This window comes from Pomacea canaliculata, linkage group LG1, assembly GCF_003073045.1.
Source record: "Pomacea canaliculata isolate SZHN2017 linkage group LG1, ASM307304v1, whole genome shotgun sequence".
NCBI classification, from domain to species: domain Eukaryota; kingdom Metazoa; phylum Mollusca; class Gastropoda; order Architaenioglossa; family Ampullariidae; genus Pomacea; species Pomacea canaliculata.
Window position 1 is genome coordinate 28927951 of NC_037590.1, and position 24482 is coordinate 28952432.

The 24482-nt window shown below is 39.7% G+C and overlaps 1 protein-coding gene across 1 annotated transcript; it reads right to left on the reverse strand.

Moving 5' to 3' along the window:
• Positions 1-153: 153 nt before the first annotated feature.
• Positions 154-24462, reverse strand: LOC112562294 (centrosomal protein of 112 kDa-like). Its single transcript, XM_025235454.1, is given in 31 exon segments — positions 154-444; positions 860-989; positions 1460-3899; positions 4062-4127; positions 4404-4493; positions 4784-4880; positions 5238-5290; positions 5519-5581; positions 5732-5818; positions 5985-6097; positions 6223-6433; positions 6758-6877; positions 7129-7264; positions 7931-8010; positions 8417-8476; positions 8692-8784; positions 9178-9307; positions 9603-9757; positions 9968-10111; positions 10337-10455; positions 10656-10755; positions 10947-11033; positions 11226-11272; positions 11519-11588; positions 12695-12785; positions 13364-13512; positions 13832-13870; positions 15529-15646; positions 17762-17828; positions 18352-18881; positions 24318-24462. Coding segments are annotated over 28 exon segments (2838 nt in total). The 5' UTR covers positions 18452-18881; positions 24318-24462; the 3' UTR covers positions 154-444; positions 860-989; positions 1460-3746.
• Between the last annotated feature and the right edge of the window lie 20 nt (positions 24463-24482).

Genomic DNA, 24482 nt, shown 5'->3' on the forward strand with positions numbered 1-24482 from the left:
TTCTGAAAAGGACGGTTTCCAAAATAAATTGTCATTGTTTGGAGACAGATTTCTCACGCATGCACACGCACACACAGAAAATATGACTGGACTGGTGAGACAGCAGCGCGCGTGCACACCTCTGCTCTCACACTGCAAAAACATAAATAGTAGTTTTGTTTCGTATGCAAAAGCACCATTCTTTCCATAGCTGATAAGAAAGAATTTTTACATAGGCCTCATGTTCTCTGCCGTTGCACAGAACTGGCATCAACCAAGTGTATTACTAATTGTTTTTAACACATTTCTCCACCCAGCCTGGAGGCAAGGCACCGCGCTTCTCCGCTCCTGTCTGCTCGACTCGCACGGTGCGGCAGGACAGACCCTGGGCACAGCCGCAGTAGCCATTAAGAACTTCGTAGGAGACACATGACTGTCCTTCTTGTTTGTACCGCATGCACACACCTGAAAACGATATGTCATAGCGGCAATGTGTCCATTGTGCTGCAAGCCACATACAGACTGATCCTTGATAAGCACGTACGTCGGTCAGCTTACCTGTCGTACAGGGTCAGCGCGCACAGACCACGCTTATGGTCAACAGCATACAAGTCACTTATGTTTAATAATAAATATAGGCATTCGGACAGTCTATATTTATTTATTATTTCTACGTAGCTATCCTTAATCATATTGATTCAAGTTAAAAATCTTGGATGGGGGGATTGGGAGATCAAGTCCAGTGCATACATACCGATCAACGAGAGAAAAAACTTCATTATTATTTTCAACACTGATTGACATGGCAACTTTCCTTTCTCATTATTTTACTTTTTATAATGTGTGTCAAATCTATTTCTGGCTCTTGCAGTTAACTCACCTGACTGGCTGACGGAAGGATGGGCTGCAACAGAGCCTGGCGTTTCCTGCTGGCCACGACGATGTTGATGATCTCACAGCACTCGTCGGCTGCACACTGGTCTTTGGACGTGCACCTGGCCAACTACTCCCTACAGAAGTGAACAGTGTGTATCTGTGCTTGTCTCTTTGTGTGTGAGTGTGAGAGAGAGAGAGGGGTGGGAATGACAGTCTGTGAACATACATGTACATGTATGATCATAGAAGTTCTGAAAGGGCCACTAATGTAGGATGTGGATATGGAGACAAGAACACAGGAAAATTCAAGCATTTAGCAGATGCAAAAGCTCCCTGTTAAGGAAACCAATATTAAAGAAACCAGAATGTCATGATAAAATTTGATGCAAAGAAATTGTCTCTGGTTTACTGAAAATCACTCTCAAATATGATGATTGAGAAATATATCACTTGAAAATAGTTTGTATTACATTATGTTACTTGTATCTACAGTGTATGTTCTGCGCTGGTGAAAAAGATCAGAAGACTAAAAGACAAATCTGACTACCTCTGTGACTGAAATTTGCCATAAAATATTAAGTTTTAAATTTTGAAATGTTTTTACCTGACTGATGGACAGCATTACAAATAGCAACACAAGAATAACACCCCTCATTTCAGAGAAAATGAGAATAATATTTCACAAAACTGACGTTGCTGAAGAGTCAAGTAATCTGGCAGAAACTCAGGACCGGAGACTGAAGATAAGCTGGTAGGAAAGACATCTGTCAGCTTTTCTCTTAAAAAAAAAAGTCTTCTACACTACACTCATCCAACACATACTGCTCAAAGAGGAGACAACCATTTTCCACACGATCATCTTTAAAAATGATGTATTATGCTTTCAGTTTATAGGTTTCATACATGCGTAATGAAAGAGGTAAAAAAATATTTGGATAATTTTGGATACTTGGGAATGCAACTTCCTTTTATGCATTTTCACATTTTGTAAGATATTGCAGATGTGTAAAGAAGTCACAGACATAACATCCTACTGTGGTCTTATTAAAAACCAAGTATAGCAGCAGATGCAAAATACAGGTTTGTCACCTTAAATGTTCCACTGATGACAAAGAAGCAAACACATACATATTTAATATGAACAGATTTTTCTTTAAATTGATACATGGAAAGTATGGGCAGAATTAGACAGAACATACTTCGTTCATTAGCTTTGCATGTTGAAACTATTGAAATCTACAAATTTTGTACTTTTTTTCCCAAGCATGAGTTTGTGAAATCGTGGCTGGAGTTCCTGTGGTTTAGGGATGACGCTCTAATGCGTATCATTATCATCATGTATAACACTATAAGGCATCAGTAACTCGAAAAGACTTATACATAGTTCAGCCCATAGTTTTATTTATTTTAACAGATTTTCTGGGTCCAAAAGTTTTGATTAATTTTACAAAAAAGTATTTTGTAGGGTTGTAATGAGTAAAGAAAATATAAAGAATTTTTATAAATGTTTTATTTATAGGATAACAAGTTTTAACTAAATAAACTGTGATATGGTTAGATTTTCTTTGTGTGTTCTGTTTCCTAATATTACTAATTATTTACAATGCTCTCTTCTAGTCTTTTTCCTTAATCATTCTAAGCCAAATATAGCTTTTTCTTGTACAACTTTTCCCAAAAATGTTGTTGCACTTTCTTTCTTGGGTAAGGATCAATTTGCTGGAAAATAGACTGGGTCAGCAGTCACAGGTTTACTTTGCTATTTGCATTAAAACATCTACATGGGTACTGAACATTAAAATTTTGCACTATATTTGATCATGTTTTTAAAAAAATGTTTGCCTATCATTCTTCATAAAAAATAGCGTATAGACAATCTGTCTACAACCATCAAGAATGTGTCAAGTAATCATGCACATACCTCACAAGACCATTTTCCACTTTATAGTCATGGGAACACATTTTGATATCTTTACACAATCTGTATTCATAGTGAATTACTCTTATGAGTCCAGATGCATTTGCACTGAATTTCTCTTTCACCCACAAACTTTCCAGTGAAACTGGCACAAGCATTAAATAACCTAAATTCTAATACTTTAGACTGGCATTAAACTTGTCAACCCCTTTACGTCACCTGTGTTGAATTTAAAACTGGTGTTTTTTACCTTATAAAAAGTGGACGATTAATAAACAAGTTCTAAAACACACGTACCCTTTTCGCTCATCACTTCAGTTATACCTTTGCCTTATTATTCACATTTCAAGCGTTAACTCATTCAATAGGAAAAAGTGACGCAATTGAGCTGTAGCTATGTAAACATTTACACTTGTAGGTGCAAACTGTATAGGAAGAATTAAAAGTTAATTTAAATGTCTTGAATTTTTTTTATCAAAAGCCATTGGAAAAAATACATATGGGCACAAAGTAAAATTTACAAGTCAATAAATATTTGTTGTCATGAAACTGTTCACATAACTGCATTTTGCCAAAATGAACAACTAAGAACCTCGAGTCAGTCTTTGTACCTGAGAGCACAAGAAAGTCCGTCCTGGAAGATACCAGAGAGCTGATGGAAGGAAAAATGCTGTTCTACCTCGCCACAAGCCAAAGACATGATGAACTGCCAAAAAAAGTACTGAGCAGTGACAGTCAAACAACTGATGTTTTCTTCTGTTCTAGAAATTCTGTATTTCACAGAAAACTTGATGCAGCTGAGCACATCAACATGTCTCAAAAACCACCAAAACAAAATATGGAGCAGTGGCTGGTAAATAACCATGTTTTCCACTTTCTTGGACATTTAGTATTTTCCAGAAAACTTGACAGGGCTCAAGACATCTAGACACGTCACTGCAATCGCTGTGTATTTGCCTTGCCCAAGAAATATGCCCTATACAGATGACTTGATTGGTGAGCTGGTACGAGAACCAAAGACTCCCAGTGGGTTTTTGAGTCGTATGTCAAGCTCCTCCTGCAGCATGGCAGCTCGCTGCTGCAATGAGTTCACCTGAGACTTGAGTGACATGATAATGTCTTCCAGTTCCTGCACATCATGCACACAACAGAGTGAGAATCAAAAGTTTTCTGTATGTTATACTCCATGAATCTGACAACTGATTTTCTATAAAATATTTATTTTAAACATCAATATTTTATGTTATGAAAGTTTTGATCTATATATCTCTAGAAAAATAAGATTACAGACCTGCTTTAGCTCTGATGGCAAAAGTCCTTTCAACTTTTCTTCATGTTCAAATTTTATTCGTGTGATCTAGATCAAATAGTAAACAAATGATGGAACACAACAGCAGCAATCTGCTTAAAATACAGCTATTTAAAAGCAAATACAATTAGCAATCAAGGTTACAAGCAACATGCATTCAAGAAACCCTAACCCAAATGTCTCATAATATCAAGATGTTTTCAAAAATACTTTGAAATAAGCAAGAAATGTAATAACCATTCAAACTTTCTTCAAAAATTCTCTAAAAGAACTTACAAAACAAATAAATGTCACTTTTACCACTAAGCACCAAAATCTTGTTACCTTTTCCTCTTGTTCTGCCTCCATCCTTTGCATTTGTCGCTCCAGATTGTGGCATCGAGATCTCTGGGATTCCAGCTCATGCTGTAACATCTGTCAAGGCCAGAAGGTAATAAGACATCTACCAAAGATACGATTAACATAATTTTCAAAGAACCCAGTCATTGTAACCCGCCAAAAGATCTCAGCTGTAGGTCAACGTCCGCTAAAGATTCCATATTTACAGCATGATGTCTAACACTCTGTCATGACAATTTTCCACCAAAAATTGAAAGCCTCTTTAAAAATGTGAACAAATTCTTCATTACTGGTGTTCAGGTTACGAAAAAAAAAAGAGTCAAGAAACAAGGACAGTCTACAAGACAGCATACAAGTATACTTACTGTGAGATTACTGGAGTATTGTTTCTTCAAACTCATCTTCTCCTCTTCTAGCTGATTACGTACTTCCGAAACCTTTGAGTCTGCAGCATCTTTTACCCTGCGGAAAACAAATACTTATTTGAACAGATTTTGCTTCAAGCATAACCAGGTAACCTACCAACATAACACGTGCTCACTGATAGTGCTGAGACATGTCTTGTTCTCTCCATGTTTCTGATTTCTGTCCTCTGGACGACACAAACTTTGCTGACCACCGCTGCCAACCTATCAACCTTGAGCTAGCATCTAAGCCAGCCTCTATCACACAAGCAAACTGCTGTTTAACTGTTGTCATTTTCTTTATCTTATCATGCATAAAGGTTACAGGTTTAACAGTGTTAATTATATTGATAAAAATTTAGAATATTTCATACACACACAAAAAAAACTTAGTTCAACGCTGATTGATCCTTACCTCTTACTATCATCTCTGAGTTGTTTAATAGTTCCCTGCAGTTCAGCCATGGTCTGTAAAAATAGAAAGTGCTTGTACTAAAACATCCAATGATCAGGTCACATATTATAAACAGATTACATACTGAAATGTACAAGTGTTTGTATTAGTATTATTATCTTTTATTTAAACCATTTAACATATCTAGAACATCCAACTCACAATAATGCAATTAATTAATTATATTTACAACTGAATGGTTGTAACCACACAGTTTGGCATAACTCTAAGTAGTAACTCACCTCTGCAGATTTTTTTGCTCTTTCTGAATATTCTTTTTCAATGCTTTTTAACCTCTCATTTGTCTGAAATAAAAGTGTGAATATTTTAGTAATAAATTATCTCACTCATTTGTGTTCATTCACATCCAGAAATGTGTCTAAAAGCAAGTAGCAATAGCAGACTATTGCAAAAAATTCTACTCAAATTTTCTTTTATGTTAATGAATTTTATACCTTTTCTAAAAGTCGTTCTGTTTCACTGCTGTGCATTTTCTGCAACTCAAGACGTTGCTGTTCTGCATCTGTTCTGCACCGTGCCAACTGAAAAAAAATGGTGCAAAATACATCTTAGTTGTCTCACCTTGTGTTGTCATGGTTCCTGATAAGTTCAGAAATAGGAAGCTTATTAACCCTACAGATTTGAAGAAACATCTGTGCTGGAGCACTTCACATTGTTCCTTGTTTCTGACAGACTAGTAAAACTGACCTCCACTTCATGGTCACGCTGCATCTTCTGCTTCTCCTCTTCCCTCAGCAGGCCAAGTTCCACCAGCTGCTGCTTGCGAAGCTGGTTGGCTTGAACAAGCTCCTCTTTTAGTTCTGACACTGTGCTTCCAGATCACTTATCATCTGCAAAGAGATGAAGCTGACAAACACTTGACTGTAAACAATTCAAACTGAACAGCCTTCTTAATTCCATGGTATCACACAACACTTTCTACAACCATAAATATGCATATCTGACTTCTTCACCTTGATGTCCTTCTCATGTCTCTCTCTGAAACGGAGCTCAAGAGCCTTTATCTCGCTCCTCTGAGTGTCATGCAATTCCTCCACATCACGGTCATGTTGCAAAGATGCTTGTTCTTTTTGCATATGCATCTCATGCAGCATCTGGGCTTTTTCATTCTCTAAATTCAGTTTCAGCTCTGTTATCTGGGGACAGGTGTAACATTACTTAAACACACTGGAAGAAACCAAGATAGATTTTATCCCTTTTCTAAAATGGCATTTGTTACTTAGGATGTAAATTTTAAATGAGATGAAACAAATTTCTTCTCTTTAAAGAATCATAAGAATGCAGCTAAAATTTTAAAGTTAAAATTAAAGTCAATTTTAACTCCATGCAAAAATTATAACAATTATGATTAATAAATATTTTGAGACTTCCTGGTGTACCATAGAACTGATGATCTCATAGCCTGATGCAAGTGTCTGTATTAAGTCACAAAGAGAGTGATTTTGCGGCAACTGAAGAACTTTCTATTTTCACCTCATGCTCATATTTGTGTTTCTGCTCTCCAGCTGTCGAGTCAAGTCCTGAGTTTGTTTCTCCCTCATTTGCTTTGACTTCTTCAAGTCTGCCTGCACTTGGTCGATCTACAACATGCATTTTCCAATAATGCCTGAATAGACAGGATTTTAAATGCATGTTTGTGTATAAACTTTAAATTTTCGAAAATAACACTTAATCTTTTTACACACTGCAAAAATGCACATATAAAACAACTACATTAAAAGATTACTAAGAATATTTGACTAGAGATAAACAATAGTAAAAATTAATGACCACATCGGACAAAACAACTGACACCCTGCTCTCTCTTCTCATCCCAAAACATAATACTAACCTGCTGCTTTGTTTCAGTATAGATGCGAGTCTGGTTCTTTTCAACTTGCAGTTTGAACTCCTCCAATGCTTTCTCTGCTTGCTGAAGCTGGCTTCGCCCAATCTCCTTCTGTTTCTGTACCTCAGCCTCCTTGTCCCTTGAATCAGCAAGAATATCATAATCTCTGTACACACATTATCAATATAATTGGAATTTTAGACCATAGAACTACTAAGAGACATACAAAATATTACACACCTTCATATCACGTGCCGAATTTTGGGGAAAAAATATGCCTTACTGTGGTGGAACACATTAATTTCCAAGAATAAACTCTAGATCATTCATTTTAAATATAAGCTTCTAGCTAAAAAAGTGTTGCATTAAATTAATATAACCTCACATCGTTTTTTCAGCGTCTAAAGTACTGTAGGTATCATGGAATCGTCTAAAAAGAATCATTTAGTCTTAACCATGCCTCTTATTGCTGGGTTATGAGCAAAACATCAAGATATCTATGGAACTACTTCATGGCGATTTAGCCATGAATCTCTTTTAAAAGTAACAGAAAGATAACAATTTGTTAAACAAATTGCTTGCATTATTCCAGAGAACTATAACCTACACATGATGATGGAATAAAATGACGCATCAATCTCACCAGCCTTCCCCACCAAAGTATGATGTACATTGTATGACATCCAATATATATGAAAAGAATTTAAGTCATACAAAATTCAATCCAGTTCTTGACACAGCAAATGAAGATAAAACTTGAACAGTATGGATGGCACATTTACAGATATAATCAAATGACACGTACTGCAGTAATTGTTCCAGCCGTGTCATCTTCCTCTGCATTTCTTGTTCCAGTTGTTCCAATTCTTTTTTCATGCTCCGCACCTGCAAAAATCTTGCTGGTAAGCTGCATAAGGTTTTCTTGAAAATGGTTAACAGTAAAAGAGACATTTAAAGCACTTTTTGTAATCTGTGCTGGTAAAGTTGACAACAGTTACAGTAAGACATACTTCCCAGCAGTTTTAAACTGATTATTACCAAGTCCCCTACATTATTCAAGGACACTTGAATTTTATGCATCTGCAGACTGCTTACAAAGATGTTTGATAAAAAAGAAGCATGGCATCATCTAGTTCACAAAGTGTGTCTTCCTCCATTTATTCTATGTGGAAAATTGTACATAGTATCATAAATGGCATATTCTTTGAATTTTCTTCAAGACCAATCCATCCATCTAAATATTTTATGACCAAAAAGTGGGTGTGACACAGTTTTCTCAAAGAAGACTAACCTGCTTGTCATGGAGATTTTCCAGGTGAAGCTTATCCTGTTGATGCACTTGTTCTGTTTCCTAGGATAATGCATCACCACGCTTAAAACAATGTGCATCCCTTTTTTTACCCTTTCTCCTCTGTACCTCCAATCTCACTCTCCTTTTCTCTCTCTTACACTCACTCTCTTACAGAGCAAAATAAACTGATGACACTAAAGAATAGGATAAACAACTGTGCCAGAATAAAAGCTTTGTTAATTAGCTTGAACATTACAGTTAATACAGTTTCCTACCCTTATTTGGCGCTGCCTGTGTTCTTCAGCATCTTTCAAGGCTTTCTTCAGGTACTCCACCTGCTGCTCTAGGTCTGTAATGGTATCTACAGCCTGCATAGAAATAATATCATGTCATGTTATTCACTTGTGGGCCTTGCTCTATTTAAGAAAAATTATTATACTTTCAATAGATAAATAAATCTGGAAAGAAGGAACGTAATGTTAATTATTTTACTTTAATTAACATATCAAACTAAGTATGTCAGATTGGCCTGTTATGTATGTACCCCATGCACACTAACAGACACATAACCCCAGCATGAATAAACAGTCTATGACTCTAGGAATGTGGGCATGAACAAAAAACGTCATACTGCCAGTAGGGCAAAAGCAGGTGAACTAAACTACATTACCTATCTGCTTAACAGATGGGGAAATATAAAGATATAAGGTAAACCCAAAACAGATTTTAACTGAAAACTATTAAAAAGCGCTAGGCCTGACCTTGGATGCTGCTATGTTTTGCTCCTGCTTCAGGAATTCCAGGCTTGCCTCCGTCTTGTTACGCAGTCCTCGCATCTCCTGTTCACTGGCCTCCATCTGTTTCTTGAGTTCTCGATCAAGCTGGCCCATCCTGATACAGAAATAGACACAAATTTCATTCTACCCTCAGATTACAAATACATGAAGCCAGATCCCTTATATCACACCAGATCATTCAGCTGCCTCAGCTTTGGCCACTTGTGTTACTTTGTATTATATCCCATCTGCTGCTATACAGGAAAACCATCTATACATATTTGTACTGAATGATGTCAGACAATGCAACTCAAATTGCTTATCAAGAATTTTCTTTAAACAAATACTTATTTGGTATGAAAATGAGTAAGCCCAAATCTACAGAACTATTTTAACTGTTTTATTTTTACCTCTCATGTGCCCTCTCAAGGTCACAAGTGAGTTTTTCCACTGTGCTCTGTAACTCTACTTTTTCTTTTTCCAGTAAAGAACGTTGAGACAAAGTACGATCTACCTCGCCTGTTAACTGTTGTACTCTCCCCTCAAGCTCTTTAATGATGGCAGTCTGAAAAATAAACCAAAGGAATAATGAAAACCTGGATATTTTAACATACATGAACTTCATCTTCACACCAGCTAAGAGTGAAATAGAAAGAAAAAAAACAGTATGATTATTTAGCAATTAAGATACTATGAAAGAAGAAAGAATGCCAAAAGCAATTTTATCAAATTTTATCAAGTCAGTGATGAGAATAGAATCAAAATTATCCCTAACAGTGGAGGAAGCTTGCTGACTGTATTCAGTTTCCATCCGCTGCAAACGAGAATTAGTATCATCCAGGATTTCTTGAATGTTGCGTGTGTGTAGCTTTTGCAGATCAAACTTTTGCTGTTCAAAGTCTGCTTCTAAATCATGCAGCTGAAACAAAAATGCACCTTTTGTTAAAATCTTAAACAGACAAAACAAAAACATAAATCAATAATGTTAATGGAAAATTAAAAAAATGTTAATGGATTTTTAGAAATGCAAGGAAAGACTTACTGAATCATGGAGTTTATGCCTTCACATCAAAAATGGTCTTGTGCAAAGCACAAAGGTGCGTAAATATAACAGTACATGTATCTCAAGATAAACAGGACATACCTTTTTCTCAAATTCACTGCGGCGTGTCTCAGCTGTGTCTTCCAACATCTTCTTAAGCTCACCAATCTGCTTGTCTTTTGTTTCCCGAACCAGTGTGGTCTCCTTCACCAAAGTTTGTACTGGAATTACCACCACAACCTTCATCATCATGTTCAACATATCAACGTAAACACCACATCAAAAGTACATCTCTACATTTCATAACCACTGCCATTACCTTCATCACTTTCTCAACACTATCAACCATTACATAAAATATTACAAGTAAAATTCAAAATAAAAGCCAAGTCTTCAAGTATCACTGCAGTACTGCACCCACTTTTTCTTTCCAGTTTGGTAATTATTTCCTCAAGTTCTTTGATCTTGTTGCGATAATGACCTTTCACGTCCTCTATTTCAGAGTTTTTTCTGTCAAGGATCTGCATGGAAAGAACAACCTGTCATACATATAGACTGCACCAGCATTACATAGTAAGTTCATCAGATATTTGTTTCAAAGCTTATGTACCCCTGGACTTGCTGTAAAGTTAGGTAAATAAAATCACTATGTCTGGTACAGCCATTAAAAAAAACGTTTTCTCTACAAACTATTATCATTCCATGCAATTACCTTCTGCACTGCTGCATCATGTTTCTGTTGCAGTTTAAGTTTTTCCTCATGGTATCTGGCCTCTATCATCTTTGTGCGTAAAGCAATCTAAAAACAAACCCACAAAAATAGTGCATGAGCTAATATCTTTCTCACCGTTTAAGGAAGTACTTCATTAAAATCTCCACTCTCTCACTACAAGAATTTAATAAAGAAAAGAAGCACACGCAACATCTATGATAAATTAGTAACTACTGTATAATGTGTGTGTTAATATGTAACATGCAAAAGAAGTATCACCTCTTTGTCTTGAGGCTTGGCAAATGTAGTGTCGTCTAGAAAAACACCTGCAAAACATTGCAAGGGCAGTTAGTCCATCTGAATTACACCCTAGCATAACTGAACATTTGCACAGATGGACACACATGCATGCATGTAAATGGATGGACACAAACACACTATCTACCACTCCCCATCTCCCATCCTCTCTCTCACTGATGCACAGGTGCACACTGGTACAAGAACTGTTAAAAAAGTAACTGTGCATAACAAAACTACAACCATATACACAGCGGAACAGCAGGGGAACATACCTTTGGCAAGTGAAGCTCCTGCTGTAGAGTTGGAGACTCCAAACTGTTGTGTCATGTCAGCCTCTATGTGCTGCAAAAGTTTTAAAAAAATGGAAGAGATACTAATCAAAATCAGAAGTAATCATATATTTTCAGCTTTGTGTATCATTCACCTAGTTATCACCCACCTCCCTAAGAAAGGCTCTTTTGTCTATCAAATGACTACAATGACTGAAGTATTTAAAGGTATACTTGTAGATAAAAATAGTACATTTCCCACTAAATTCTTTCATAAAGTTCTACAGAAATTTACTTATCATCTTCCCACAGAGGCTTCTACCACTACAAATGGTGCTTTCTTTTATTTCCTACAAAAAAATTGAATGCATTTGTAGCACTTTTTCAGCATTTTGCTGGCTTTTGACACTCTTACAAGCATGAAAATAAGTGGCTATCACTCTTTAACCAGTAATCCCTGCAGTTGATTTCATTTCATACTTTAATCCCTGACATGACCAAATACACAGTGCACCTCAATGTTGCTAATGGCACAGGGATTAGGCAGGACAAGAGGGCTCTCAGGCTTCTATTTACAGAAGTGAATGATACACAGTTATCACAATCATGACAGCAGCTCCCACATAAAATAAAATACAACCCATTTTGAATGTCTCCTCAGCAATGCACTATTGAAACATTTCAATGCTAAGAAAGCCGAGGTAGGACGTTGAAAGCAAAGATGTCATTAACCATGACCACCAGCTGAAAGCCAGCCACCAATGGAAGAAAGCAATGCACGCTTCACTGATCACTTTCACATGCTGGGTACATTCTCTTGGTCTGCTGGCATTCTGAACGGCTTTATTATCTTTCAGGTAAGATTAAATGCTTGTCAACAGTTCAGGTGAACCCCACTTCTAAAAGGAAATATCTATAGCATTTTCTACAAGATTATACCCACAGACTGTAATCCACATTTGCTTTTCAGAATATATCATACCCATACATTTTTTGGCACAGGCTAGGGTGGATGAATACAGAAAGGAGATTATGAAACTCAGTGAAAGAAAGATGTACTCACTGCTATCCATGTGATATTTTGTTGCTTTGATTGCTAGCTCCTTATGCCACATAAAATAAAAAATGTACATTTCCAAGCCAATATTAGATTTATCTTCAAGGTTTAAAAAGACTTACAGCAGAATATCCAGTGGATTGATGACGGTTCCCTCTGACTGGGGAGAGACCAGGGTCTTTGTCAATATTAATGCCCAAACTAGTATGTGGCCTGTACACCAAATAAAAAGCCATCTATCAAATAAAAGAAACAACACTTGTAGAAATAAACAGATTTTTATGTTGAACTTCAAACACACCAGCTGAAAATGCATATGTATATCTTGCATAATCTAGATGATACACATGTGCATGTGTGAGAGAGTGTGAGAGTAAGTTTTGCCTTTGATACTTAGTAACCTTTTGTCAGATGAAGGTATTTCGCGGAATCAAAATATAAATAACCAATATATTTGGCACAGCCAAACTTGAACATATTGGTAGTTAGTAATTGCAGGTGTACAGAACATTGTCAGGCATTATCCATTATCAGAATTTAAGCTATACTTTGATTTTCCTGAGTTGGTTCACAGCTGCTGGAAACATTGATCAGAAATAAATTTTTAATAATGGAAGAAAGATTCCCATTCCAAATACTGAACATCAGAACCATGTTTTACAGACTATCTAACTTAATTGCTTTAAAAATTAAAACACAGGTGATGATGAAGCATGCAGCAAGATCTCAAGCCAAGATCTGAGAGCTACTCCTGTTAAATAGTAACTGACAGAGAAAAAGCAGCATTAAACCTCTGGCGGGCACCATGTAGGGAGGAGCCAGCATGAGATACCCAGGTGGAGGTTGCTGCAGGGTTGCCTAAATCTTCCATGTGCCGAAAGAGGGAAGAGCCAGTAGATTCTGCAAGTTCTCCTTCAACCCAGTCTGGCAACTTCTCAATCTGACAAATGAAATAATAAACATATACAGGAGTCACAATAATGGAGGAGCAGTATTCCTGAAAACAAATAATGTTTAACTAGGTAGGACTTGCTTGCCAAATCATAACTTTTAGCTTTAGCTTTTGTTGGCCAGCTGTGACATCTGTCAACCAGATGTCTGTGTTGATCAAGTCAAATACTTCAGGGGTGTAATATTGAAAATATGAGATCTGCCTCCTTAAATTTCTGTCTTAAATTTAATTATCTTTAAAATATGAGTTAAGATCTCTGCAAAATTTCAAAACATTCAGTGAACCCAGATAGTACAAAGACACTTACATCCTTGTGCTTCTCAGGGCCATCATCAAAATAAACTGACTGCAAGAATAAAAAACAAACAACAGTAAAAAAAAATTCAAATATAGTCTTAAAAACAATCCCATGCTACATTTCTTTCACATTTAAAATTGAGTTAATCTGTGTGACCTACTAAGTATATAGCTCATTCATTGCCCTTATAATTTTTGAAATTTATAAAAATCTGGAATGTATGTATGTATCGTCATGAAAATAGATCTGTCTGAAAGTTCATAAAATCAAGTTTATGTGTGTCATGTCTGTATGCAGATGAAAATACATAGGTCGGAAATGGTAGCGAGGAGTGGGTATCCACCTACAAATATGTGTGTTTCTTTAAATGACAACATACTTCAAAATCTCAAGTACCAAAATATCTGCACTCAAAGAACTGAAAGCAATAGTGAAGCAATCAGAATGAAATATAACATCCACGCAATGATGGATAACCAAAAATGCATATAAACCCCATATAATTGATCCAATCCTCAAAATACAACTGCAGTCCACAATGGATAAATCACATCAACAATTTCTTTTTCATGTTTGAGTCAAGGTAGGGAAAATGGTGAAAGTGCTGTTTCGTGATCTAAAGGTCAAATAATAATAATGGGGAGAAAAACCTAACAAACAGAAAGAGTCTGAAGATGACAAGACAAAAAATTGGCACTCAACATCAGGAATTATCAAAAAGAAAAAAACCCAGCTGCCATGCAGAGAAACTGTTTCATGCAGTGATGTTTCTGATTAACTTGCCCCAAGCAGTGAATTTTCATGCTGGTGATACTGCATGAATGGCCCTTCACCACAAAACCCCACACGGTAACAACACCTACATTGCACAAACATCCAGCTGCCCAGCTGGTGGCAGCCACACTGCATAAGCTGCTGTGTGTAATGTTCTTGGATAACCCTTGAGAGGGGTGTTGGAAAACTGGGCCACTGTTGTCCCTCCTGACTATTAGACTTGTGGATAAACTGTATTAATACTTTAGACATTTGATATATGTACATATGAAACAGTTATAAAATCTGTCAAATATGACATCTTTTCTATACTTACATCAATTCAAGAACAAAAACAAACTCACAAAAATGTATGTGCTAAAAGACTCATCTTTAATTTCTGTATTTTTCTTCTATTTTCTGCTTATTTTCTAGTTACATAATAATAATGAACATTTATATACTGCTTTTCCAATGAATTGCTCAAAGCGTTTTCCAGAAATGATATACAGAAGTAAACTAAATCACCAACAACCATGCACCCATATTTGCAGACACGTACACTTCTACGACAGACATACTTGCTCATACGCAGAGTAAATACAGATGTTTTATGCATGCTCATGTTCAGGACAGAGTTGCAGTGAGGTTGCTGTTCTGAAAAGATGCATTTTAAGTTTAGACTTAAAGGTGGTAAGAGATTCAGAAAGACATTGTGTTTCCTGAAAATGCAGAGGACAGACTTCAATAAGCTGTTTTACTATGAGAAGAAATCTATTGTTAGGGATCTCTTATTTTTATCAAAAAGATCAAGGCCTTATCTGTCACTGCAGTTTCCCTCCCCTCTCTAGACACAAAATAATCTTGTTTGCTGGCACTCTGCATTTTCCTTCAGAGGCCATCTCATCTGTTCATGTGAGGTACTGACTTTAAGAATTTTCTGAAAAACTTACCATATACGAGGGCAAAGGTTGTAATGGTCCTCCTTCAGGCTTCCTGTCAAAAGGTCCTTGAATGTTGCCTCGTTTTAGCATGTGCAGCATTAACTTTGCATACATATTCCGATTTTTCCTGATACACAAGATACAAGAAATATGTTAGGTAAGGATGAAGGTAATAGTCTCACCATAATACTACCTTCAACACAAAACACTTTAAATAAAGCTTCGCAGATAAGTGCTCTGAAGGTTACAAATTTGAAGCAACACCAAATTCTTCAGCCCTTACAATGAGTACTTCCTCAAAGAGATTGGGAGTGAAAAGTTTTGTTGGTCAAAGAGCACGTGCATCGTAATGCTTTTCTTTAATCTCATTATTAGCACTCGTTAATACTTTTTTAAAAAGAGTCTTTTTTCTGGAAGCATGAAGTCGTGTTTCCATAGGTGCATTATGTGGGAGGGTGGAGGCGACGGGGGCTCGCTAGAATTGTGTGCACACTTTTAAAGCGCCAGTATATTCAGCTAAGCTTGCTTTTATTTTTAAACAGTAGTGGAAGTGGATGTGTCAAGTATGGCTTATAAGGGAACAGTTTTGTGTTAAAGGTTGGTCAAAAGATCATCACGTGTCGTTGATTAGCTGAAGGGGCTCTAGAATTAAAGACCTGCTTTGTATTTTCATTCAAAGCGCGATAGTTCCGTCGCGCCCTTCTCTACTCAGTCTACCGCACACAGCCCCTCAACTCCATCTCGGTCCACCTCCGCTGGCAACTCGTCTTTGTCCTTAGCCAACTACCTCTGTGAAAGGTTTCAACTGGTGAGTATTCACAGTACAGGCGCGCCAGCAATTCGAAACGTGCGTCTTACAGGACGACACGCTGTCACGCAAGTAATCGTCGCCAGGCGGCCAGAGGATACCGGCCCCTGTCCCCACAACTTCTCTCCACACTACAAAGACCATGAGAAGTGTGGCGAATCATTTAGTGTCACTAGCAACAAAGCCCGGGGTTAGGCTGACGAACGCCGTGTCGCTGCATGGACATGAGCGCTCAGAAAGATGTCTAATTAGCAGACCGTAAAATGAACCATTACTTTTTGGACAAATCGTTCTTCGTTCATCCGTATCCAAAGTACTACTACTGGGCATAATAAGTAATTGTACTGGTAATCAGGAATGCTAAACAATATTATTTAATAATACTATCGGGCCTGTCTGGGGTAAATGGTAAAAAGTGATGCAGCATATATTAAACTGGAAATAACGAAAGTCAAAACAAACTATATTTCTTGACTAAACGCTCTCTCTCTTACAAAGGGTAGGACGTTAGCGGCATGTACAATGCTGATTGCGCCCGATGCTTCACAACGCAAATTTGTTTCTTGAACAGAGTTGCACGAGCTGTCCGACGCTGCGTGTCACCTGAGATGTACATCTGTGCCACTGCTTAAAATTGCTTTGAGATCTGTGTGTCAGGTGTTCGCTTGCTTTTCTGCAATTGCTCCATGAATTTTCCCAGCTGATGATAAAACTGCTATGCCATTCATCCATGTGACGGCCGAATCGGCAGCCATGTATTTTGCAACCTCAAGTCTGTGGCGCTGTTGATACCACTCGAGTCACGAGTTTGTAAACACAATGAGTGCTCTTGATTTTCTGGCGGTTCCACGCGCTACCTCTTACCTTCATTTCTGCTAGCGCTGTCAGTCCTTTTTTTTTTTTTTTCACGCTTAACTCCCCCCGGCATACTTCGTGTGCAGCTTTTTTTTTTCTGGTCCTGTGTTTATATCTGTTCATATGTCTATACCCATTCGTTCGCAGATATGGTGTGTGTGTGTTATATGAATTGTGTGCCCTCCTTTGTGTATTTTGTGCATTAGAGAATTGAGTCTTCTGTAAAATACAGAACTGCACTACATACATTCTTTTTATCATTAACAAGAGGACGCCTCCTTACGCCCCACCACCCCAACTCCTTTTCTCTTTCTCTCGTATAAACCCATCTCTCTTAAAAATTAAAACAGGGAACATTTAAGAATGTCAGTGTAAAGCTAATAAGGAAACTAGCTATTAATATCTATTACATAATAAATTGGATATAGAGCATGAACTACAACACGATGCCACGTGCAAGCTAAATTGCGAGCCATGCATGTGAACTAAAACCACGCATAAAACGTGATACGCATGAAAATAAACCTGACTACAGAATTTCAGGCTCCAGAAAAATAAGTGAGGGTGTTTCTGTCCTACCTGCCAGTCATGCCTGAAGATGGGGGCTCGCACAGTTTCTTTATCCACACAGCACACTTCTGCCGATCTGCAAAGTTGAACAAACTCACTTTTATAGATACCTCCATACAGTTTGGCATGAAATTGAAAACAAAAGATTGGTTCTGTGCTGGTTTCTCCCTTTTTTCCCCACAGATTTCGTGATACATAAAATTGTTGTGGCATAAAAAGAGAAAGGCTCACAAGCATTTCCGTTGAAGATATGAATAAAAGGAAAACATCTGATCTGAATGTCTATCCGCCAACTTACAATCTGCTGTACAAAACATTCTTTGTCTATTCGCCACGCAGTTGTCAGACGCGAATGAAACCCGATACAAAAGCTATCAAGCAGTGTTATTGTCAGTGCTGTTAGGCAAATATATAAAATATTTCTGCAAATGCCATGAATAAATACTGTAATGACAACAAAAATACATTCTTCAATGACTGCGTTAACAATAAACATCCATATAAGAACAACAACATGTACATCAATGAATCAGACAACATAACAAGTTATGTTCCAAACTCTCTTTTGTGCAGACAAGCGCGAGCATACACACACTTACCAGCTTTTTGTGGCAGTTTGAGAACATGTGGCTTCATGTCAACCAGCATCTTGTCGAAGTCCTCGTCCATCTGCAGGACGGCATCTTCCGCCGACTCCATCTTGCTCGCAGCGCACCTGGACTTGCTGTCGTCTTGTGGCTCGATCCTTGTGTTCTGTGTTTCGGCGTTAGGTCCGAGGTCGCCCCAGGTGCGTGGGGCAGTCGACGATGCTAATGACGCTGTTTCTTCTTCAGATGCCTCACCTGACCTGCACGAACGTTCCTCGAAGTCCGATCCAGCCAGCCGATCCTGCTTCACGAGACGCGGCCGCTCTAGCACCGCCTCGGTCTTCGATGACAAAGGAACCTGTTGACGACGGCCGGACCGTTTTGACACCTTTGTGTCGGCGGTGGCTCGTTTCTCGCGGCGGATGCACGGCGGCACGATGGTGATCTGATCTTGCTGTTGTGGATCTACGGCAGCGACTTGCGACAGTTTCTGGAGTAGCTGCCTGTGAAACTCCTGCTGCTGCTGTCGTTGCTCGATATTTCTGGACAGAGAAACGTACAGCTGATGAATTTCAGCGACAGTTCTTTCGATCTCAGACAAAGAAGAAGCATCCAGTGATGCTGTTCTGTCAGGATGCTGCAAGAACTTAGAAACCTCTTCATCCTATTTCTGCTAATATGGTCATAACCCTGGTGACCACGCTTGGAGGATGAACTCAAGTAGCGCATCACTTCTACCACGCAGCTGGATGTGTCAGACATTGAGAGCCAAGAATCGACGGACGAGGCGCTGGTGCATGACATGCTACGTGTGTCACTATCAGGTTTTCCCGCTCTCTCACTTCTCTTTCTTTTCTTTTTTTGGGGCCCCCAAGACGGGAGGCTGGGCTCGCTGTTTTCTCTTCTGAAGGAAGGGCTATCATTCGCTGCCACCACCGACTTCCCAGAAACCATTTCCAGCTTTTCCATATCTCTCCCACCTATCCCTTCCGATCCAAGCAAGCAGAACGAATAGACCGATGATGGGGATCCGGACACGTCAGCCGGGTCCCGTGGCGTCGGACATGAACACAGCGAGGAACCTGTCTCGCAACTAAAGACTTTTTTTCTTGGTGTTCCAGAATGTGATGTTTGACAGCTATCTGAGGTGCGCAATTCAGAACCAAGTCTCCTGTGATGATGCATTAACGAGCAGGTGGGCTGGCCTTCGCCGCTGGGTGAGGGGAGAACGTCGTCATGAGTATGCCGAGAGACTCCGGTCTCCCTTTTCGGGTCGCCGCAGTTCAAATGTTCGGAGGGTTCCAGAATGAAGGCGTTTGCACGATCTAAATCCTCGGTGCTGTCGCAAGTTGTAGTCGAACATCCCAGCTGGTCCGTGCACTCCGGCGAGCCGCCGCAGTCGCCTTCAATCCCCGAGGTGGACGACAAGCGAGACTGCTCCGACCACGAGCTACGGTATTCACTGAGCCCCATCCGCGGAGACAGCATCCCTTCGGAAATCTCCGACTCCTGAATCTGCGTGGTTTTGTCATCGTCGAGGAGGCAACCACTCTTGCCTTCGTTTCCATTCTCGGGGAGGGCCACCCACGATTCCAGGGAGTCCTGACTAGAAGATGTCAGGGGATGTTTTTCTGCTTCCTCCTTGTTACCTGAGGGTGTTGCCAGGGAGGATGTCGAGGCTCTCTCTACGCAAACTTCTTCACTAAGTTGCGCCCCGTGAAAGTACTGAGAACTGTGGCTGTAGTTTGACTGACTGAGATGTTCATTGTCGTCATTCTCATGAGAGTGCTTCATGTCAAACTCTAGCTTTGTACTGTAGACATCGTCATCGCCAGACGCCAGCTTAGACTTTCCAGCAAGGTGTGAAACGTCCTCAGCACATGTGCCCACAACGATACTTATAGCGCTTAGAGGTACCAGCCGCAAGTCCATGTCGTGAACAAAGAAATGTTGCTGGTCAGCTGGAGGTGACATAGTCTTCGGGTTCCACATAGAATACATTTCACCTCTCGAAATAGTGGAGGAAAGCTGGCATTTGCTGATATCGGGATCCGCGTCATGTGATTCACTGAGAGACGCAGAAGGCGCTGCCAATGGTTGACGTGCTGTGGAATTACCCGACGGCGTTAAACACAGCGTCCGTGAACCTTCGGATGATGCAGTGGACAGCAGTGCATGGACTGACTTATCTAACGATGTTTCTGACTCCTCAGAATGACTGATATCACAACAAGTAGAGGTTTCTACGGCTAGCTGCCGGACGTTGTCTGGAGGACATCTAACTGATGCACTATATGACAACAAGGGAGATGTCTCATGTAAATCTGAAGGACTTTTTACCTGCTCCCTTTCCAGGTCTTTTCCTGTAGTAGATACGCTTGTGTTCTGGTGCGTAACGAAAGAAAGACATTTTGAAGCGTGTTGTAGCATATCCTTATCCTCTGGGACTTTTGATTTCCATTCACTTTCTGGATGATCCGATCCTTTAATCTGTGTCAGGTCATCGCTGTGTAGCCGACGTCTGCTTGCACCAATACTGACAGTTACTTCCATCAACTTGCGTAGAAGTTCAGGGCTTCTGGCGGTTAAGAGTGGGACCTTTGGGCACCTGACTGATTTTCTGTCATTATCTCCAACACTCGGGAACTCGACTTTCATGGGGTCTACACGCACAACATCTCCTACACAGGATACATCTGCAGAAACAGTACTTTCGAAAGAGACACTTCGACACATCCTGTCGCTGCCAGTATCAATTTCTATTTGTTGTGATAGGGTTCTAGTCATATGTGGAACATTGTTTAAAAGTAAAATATCCGCAGGTTCTAAATCTGTTGACTTGCCTTCCGTTGAAGGGGGCCGAGATAAACTGTTGTGTGCGGCAGTTTTGGCTTTTGTCGTGTCGTTTTTAGAAACTCGTTCAGGCTGTCGGCTTGGAGAAATATCTGCAGCAACGTCTTCAGCGGCTGCAGGCGCCTGAGTCGTAAGTATCTTGACCTGTCTAAGACGTCCTGTGGTCGACAAATCCTCAACATAAGAAGAAATCATCGACGACTGACAGAATAAAGACAGTGGAGAACACAGCCTGTCAGCGGCATCGAACTCGTCTTGCTGCTGCAAAGCTGACACAGTAGAAAACGCAGAATCTGCCACGACGATCTTTTCAAAAACGGGGATCGTCTCGTCCACATCTTCTGTGAACGCAGTCGTGTCTGAAGGTGTGCCAGGCAGACCATCTTTGTTTGGAGAGCTATTCTTTTCTCCTAGCAGAGTGCGTTCAGCCCTCGTCGTCGGTGACAGTGACCTTGCCCTCGGCAGTTTTCCCGCATCCACGGAGCTTTTCCTCTGCTGCAGCCGCTGTCTCGTCCGTCTGTTAGTCTCCTGTAGCGTCTTCGCCAACTTCATCAAATCCGTGTGGCTTCGGGACCAGACAGACATGCTCTGATACGGGTATCGGGTATGAATCGGCATTCAGCCAAAAGCATTGTTAACAAACTTTTTTTTTTTACTTCCTAAGTGAACGTAAGTAGACCTTAAATGCTATTCTCCTCTTACAACATTTTCTTACACAGCGTACTGGCCTCCAAGCGCCACTCTGTAATTTAACAGAAGTATACCACTACCGCTGACTGTTCAGACGGCGCGTGCTAACAACTATGAATTGCCCAGAACTGTAGCAAGCCGAACCCCTGGCCAGCCTGTCAAATTTGCATAAAGTTCTGATGATCACATAAACACCTTGTCGCCACTGTTCATGCTGTCCGCAGACGAAAGGCTGGCAACATGTCAAGGCTGAGTGAATAATCAGTTCTGATTTAATCTCAGGTGAGGGTAGATTTTCCGATAGAATTGATATCTCTAGTCCTACTGGCGGCCGCTTTGCTCGGAGAATGATACTTATCGGAAGCAGCAAGGCAGATTGTTGTCTGTGGACATTGCAAACCACGCTATGGTCAGTGGCCTGAAAAGCTGCCGCTCTTGGCCGTCGACACTGCATCGAAGATCGACCAACGGAGGGCTCGTGGCGTCCTTCTGCAGCCTCTCGAACCCTCGATCTAATTGATTGATAGAGAAGTCTTAATCCCGTCAAATCTGTTGTATGTTGCGCCTGTAATGGCGCAGTTTACACCTCTGAACCCTCAATTCTTCAGCCCGAGCAAAGGGTCTCCTTCCTCACAATTCGAAACAAGCTGTCGTGCACGCCGCACATTGTCTGTTCGAGGACAGTCTGCGAGCTGGCACGACCTTCCGGCCCCGACACAAGAATAGCGTGATATCCTGATCACACAAAGTGTACCGTAAGACATGCCACCCTGTAAACTCACTCCAACAAGAGATGGGGCTAGGGGAATCTGTAAGCGCTAAGCGCGGGCCACTTCAACTCCTCTGTTGGTGGTCCCAGCATCTCTTGAGTGACGTCACTACTCGACCAGTAAGGTGAACAGTCAAAAGTTATACGCCAGATGTCAAACGGCAACGAACAACAGCGACAGTTAGGCGACAACGATGTACAGTTTATGAGGCATCAGCAATATAGAACGTAAGGCAACATCAGTGTCCAACACGAAGGCAACAACCGTGTCCAGCAAAAGGCGTCAGTGGTATCTATGATACGTTTCAGGCAGTGAAGTGCGTCAACTGAGATCACAGATAGCCCACTCGCGACTGGGGTGGCGGTGGCGGTACAATGAGACGGACAAAGCTGAGAGGACCCTACAAGCTGACAGCGGCTCTGCACGACGCTGGAACCGAGCGCACCTGAGCTTTTAGCGTGGCGTGTGTGCGCACTTCTGAGACCCTGACAACAGTGACACAAGGGGCGAACTTTCGCGTCCTTAAAACCCCTCCAGAACTCTTTACAGCTCCACACGCGAATGGTCGTTTCAACTCTACAAACTATCAATTTTCACGTTTCCCCCCACCTATCCCCCACCAATAAAAACAGCTGGTTGTGAAATTAGAAAATGTTTTACGATCATCCCGTTATTCCAGTTACTCGAGAGCCGTCAACCATGAAAAGATAATGAATATCAAATGAATGAGAACAGCTTCTTAAACAGCTATAGGATTTTCTTTCTGGTTCGTAGTCAGTTACAAAAGCCACTGAACCAAGAACCCTCTCCTTTCTTTGAACCACTCAAGCTTGCATTCCAGTACTAGTAACAACGATGAGGATGAATTTGATACTGTTAATACATTATGATTTCTCGCAGCACTGCGTTTCTAAACTTTCCTATACATATACACACTATCAAAACATTGTTTTATTAAAAACTTGAGAGAAAAAATATATATATGCTGCGAGAAATCAAGATTTTTAAATGATACATGACAGCGTCAACAAAAAAGTGGGCTATTTTTTTTAAAAACCTTTAATGAGAAATAGAGTAAAAGATAACAGAAATTTTTTATCATCAAAACTAGTGACACAAAGTAGAAAAAGAGGAGTAGGGTAGATAAAGGTAATGAACCCATGAGTTATTGGGCAACGGACAATTGATTGTAAGTGGCTCAATATGTCTTAGACAATTTTTTTATGTGTATTAATTTAGGTAAATTTGAGTTATAAATTTTTTCAACGATTTAAAATAATGTGAAAATATCTATAAAAATCACACAATATTTTTCCGGGAAAATATGGTATTTTAAAAAATTTATCGGTGATCACTATAACGTGTCTGGTCATGTTCTGCTACAAGTGGGAAATTACGGCATTTTTTTCACAATGTATTTTGGCAGTAAAAATAAAAAACATGGAAAACGAGATCATAAATGCATCTGAAAAATAATCATGACAAATCACGACATGCATTTTGTACAATGATGAAGATCTGGGTACAACTTGAAGTACACGGGAATAGATTGCCAACGTAAATTGACAAGCGAGGAATAAACCCGACATTTTTGGGGTGCATAATTACATTTTTCGTAATAATAACTTCTTAAACTACAATTATAATCTCTACTTATCTTCTTACCTAATTCTGAAATTTTTTGCAATCCGCTGTAGAAGAATCGTGTCTGTGACTTTGAGATTTAATTTTGTTTATGTTGTCATGTTTAAAAGCATCCATATTGGATGGACTACTCGCTAGATCGTAAAGAGTAGCGTGCCCTTCGACACAAAACCTCTTCAAGGGACA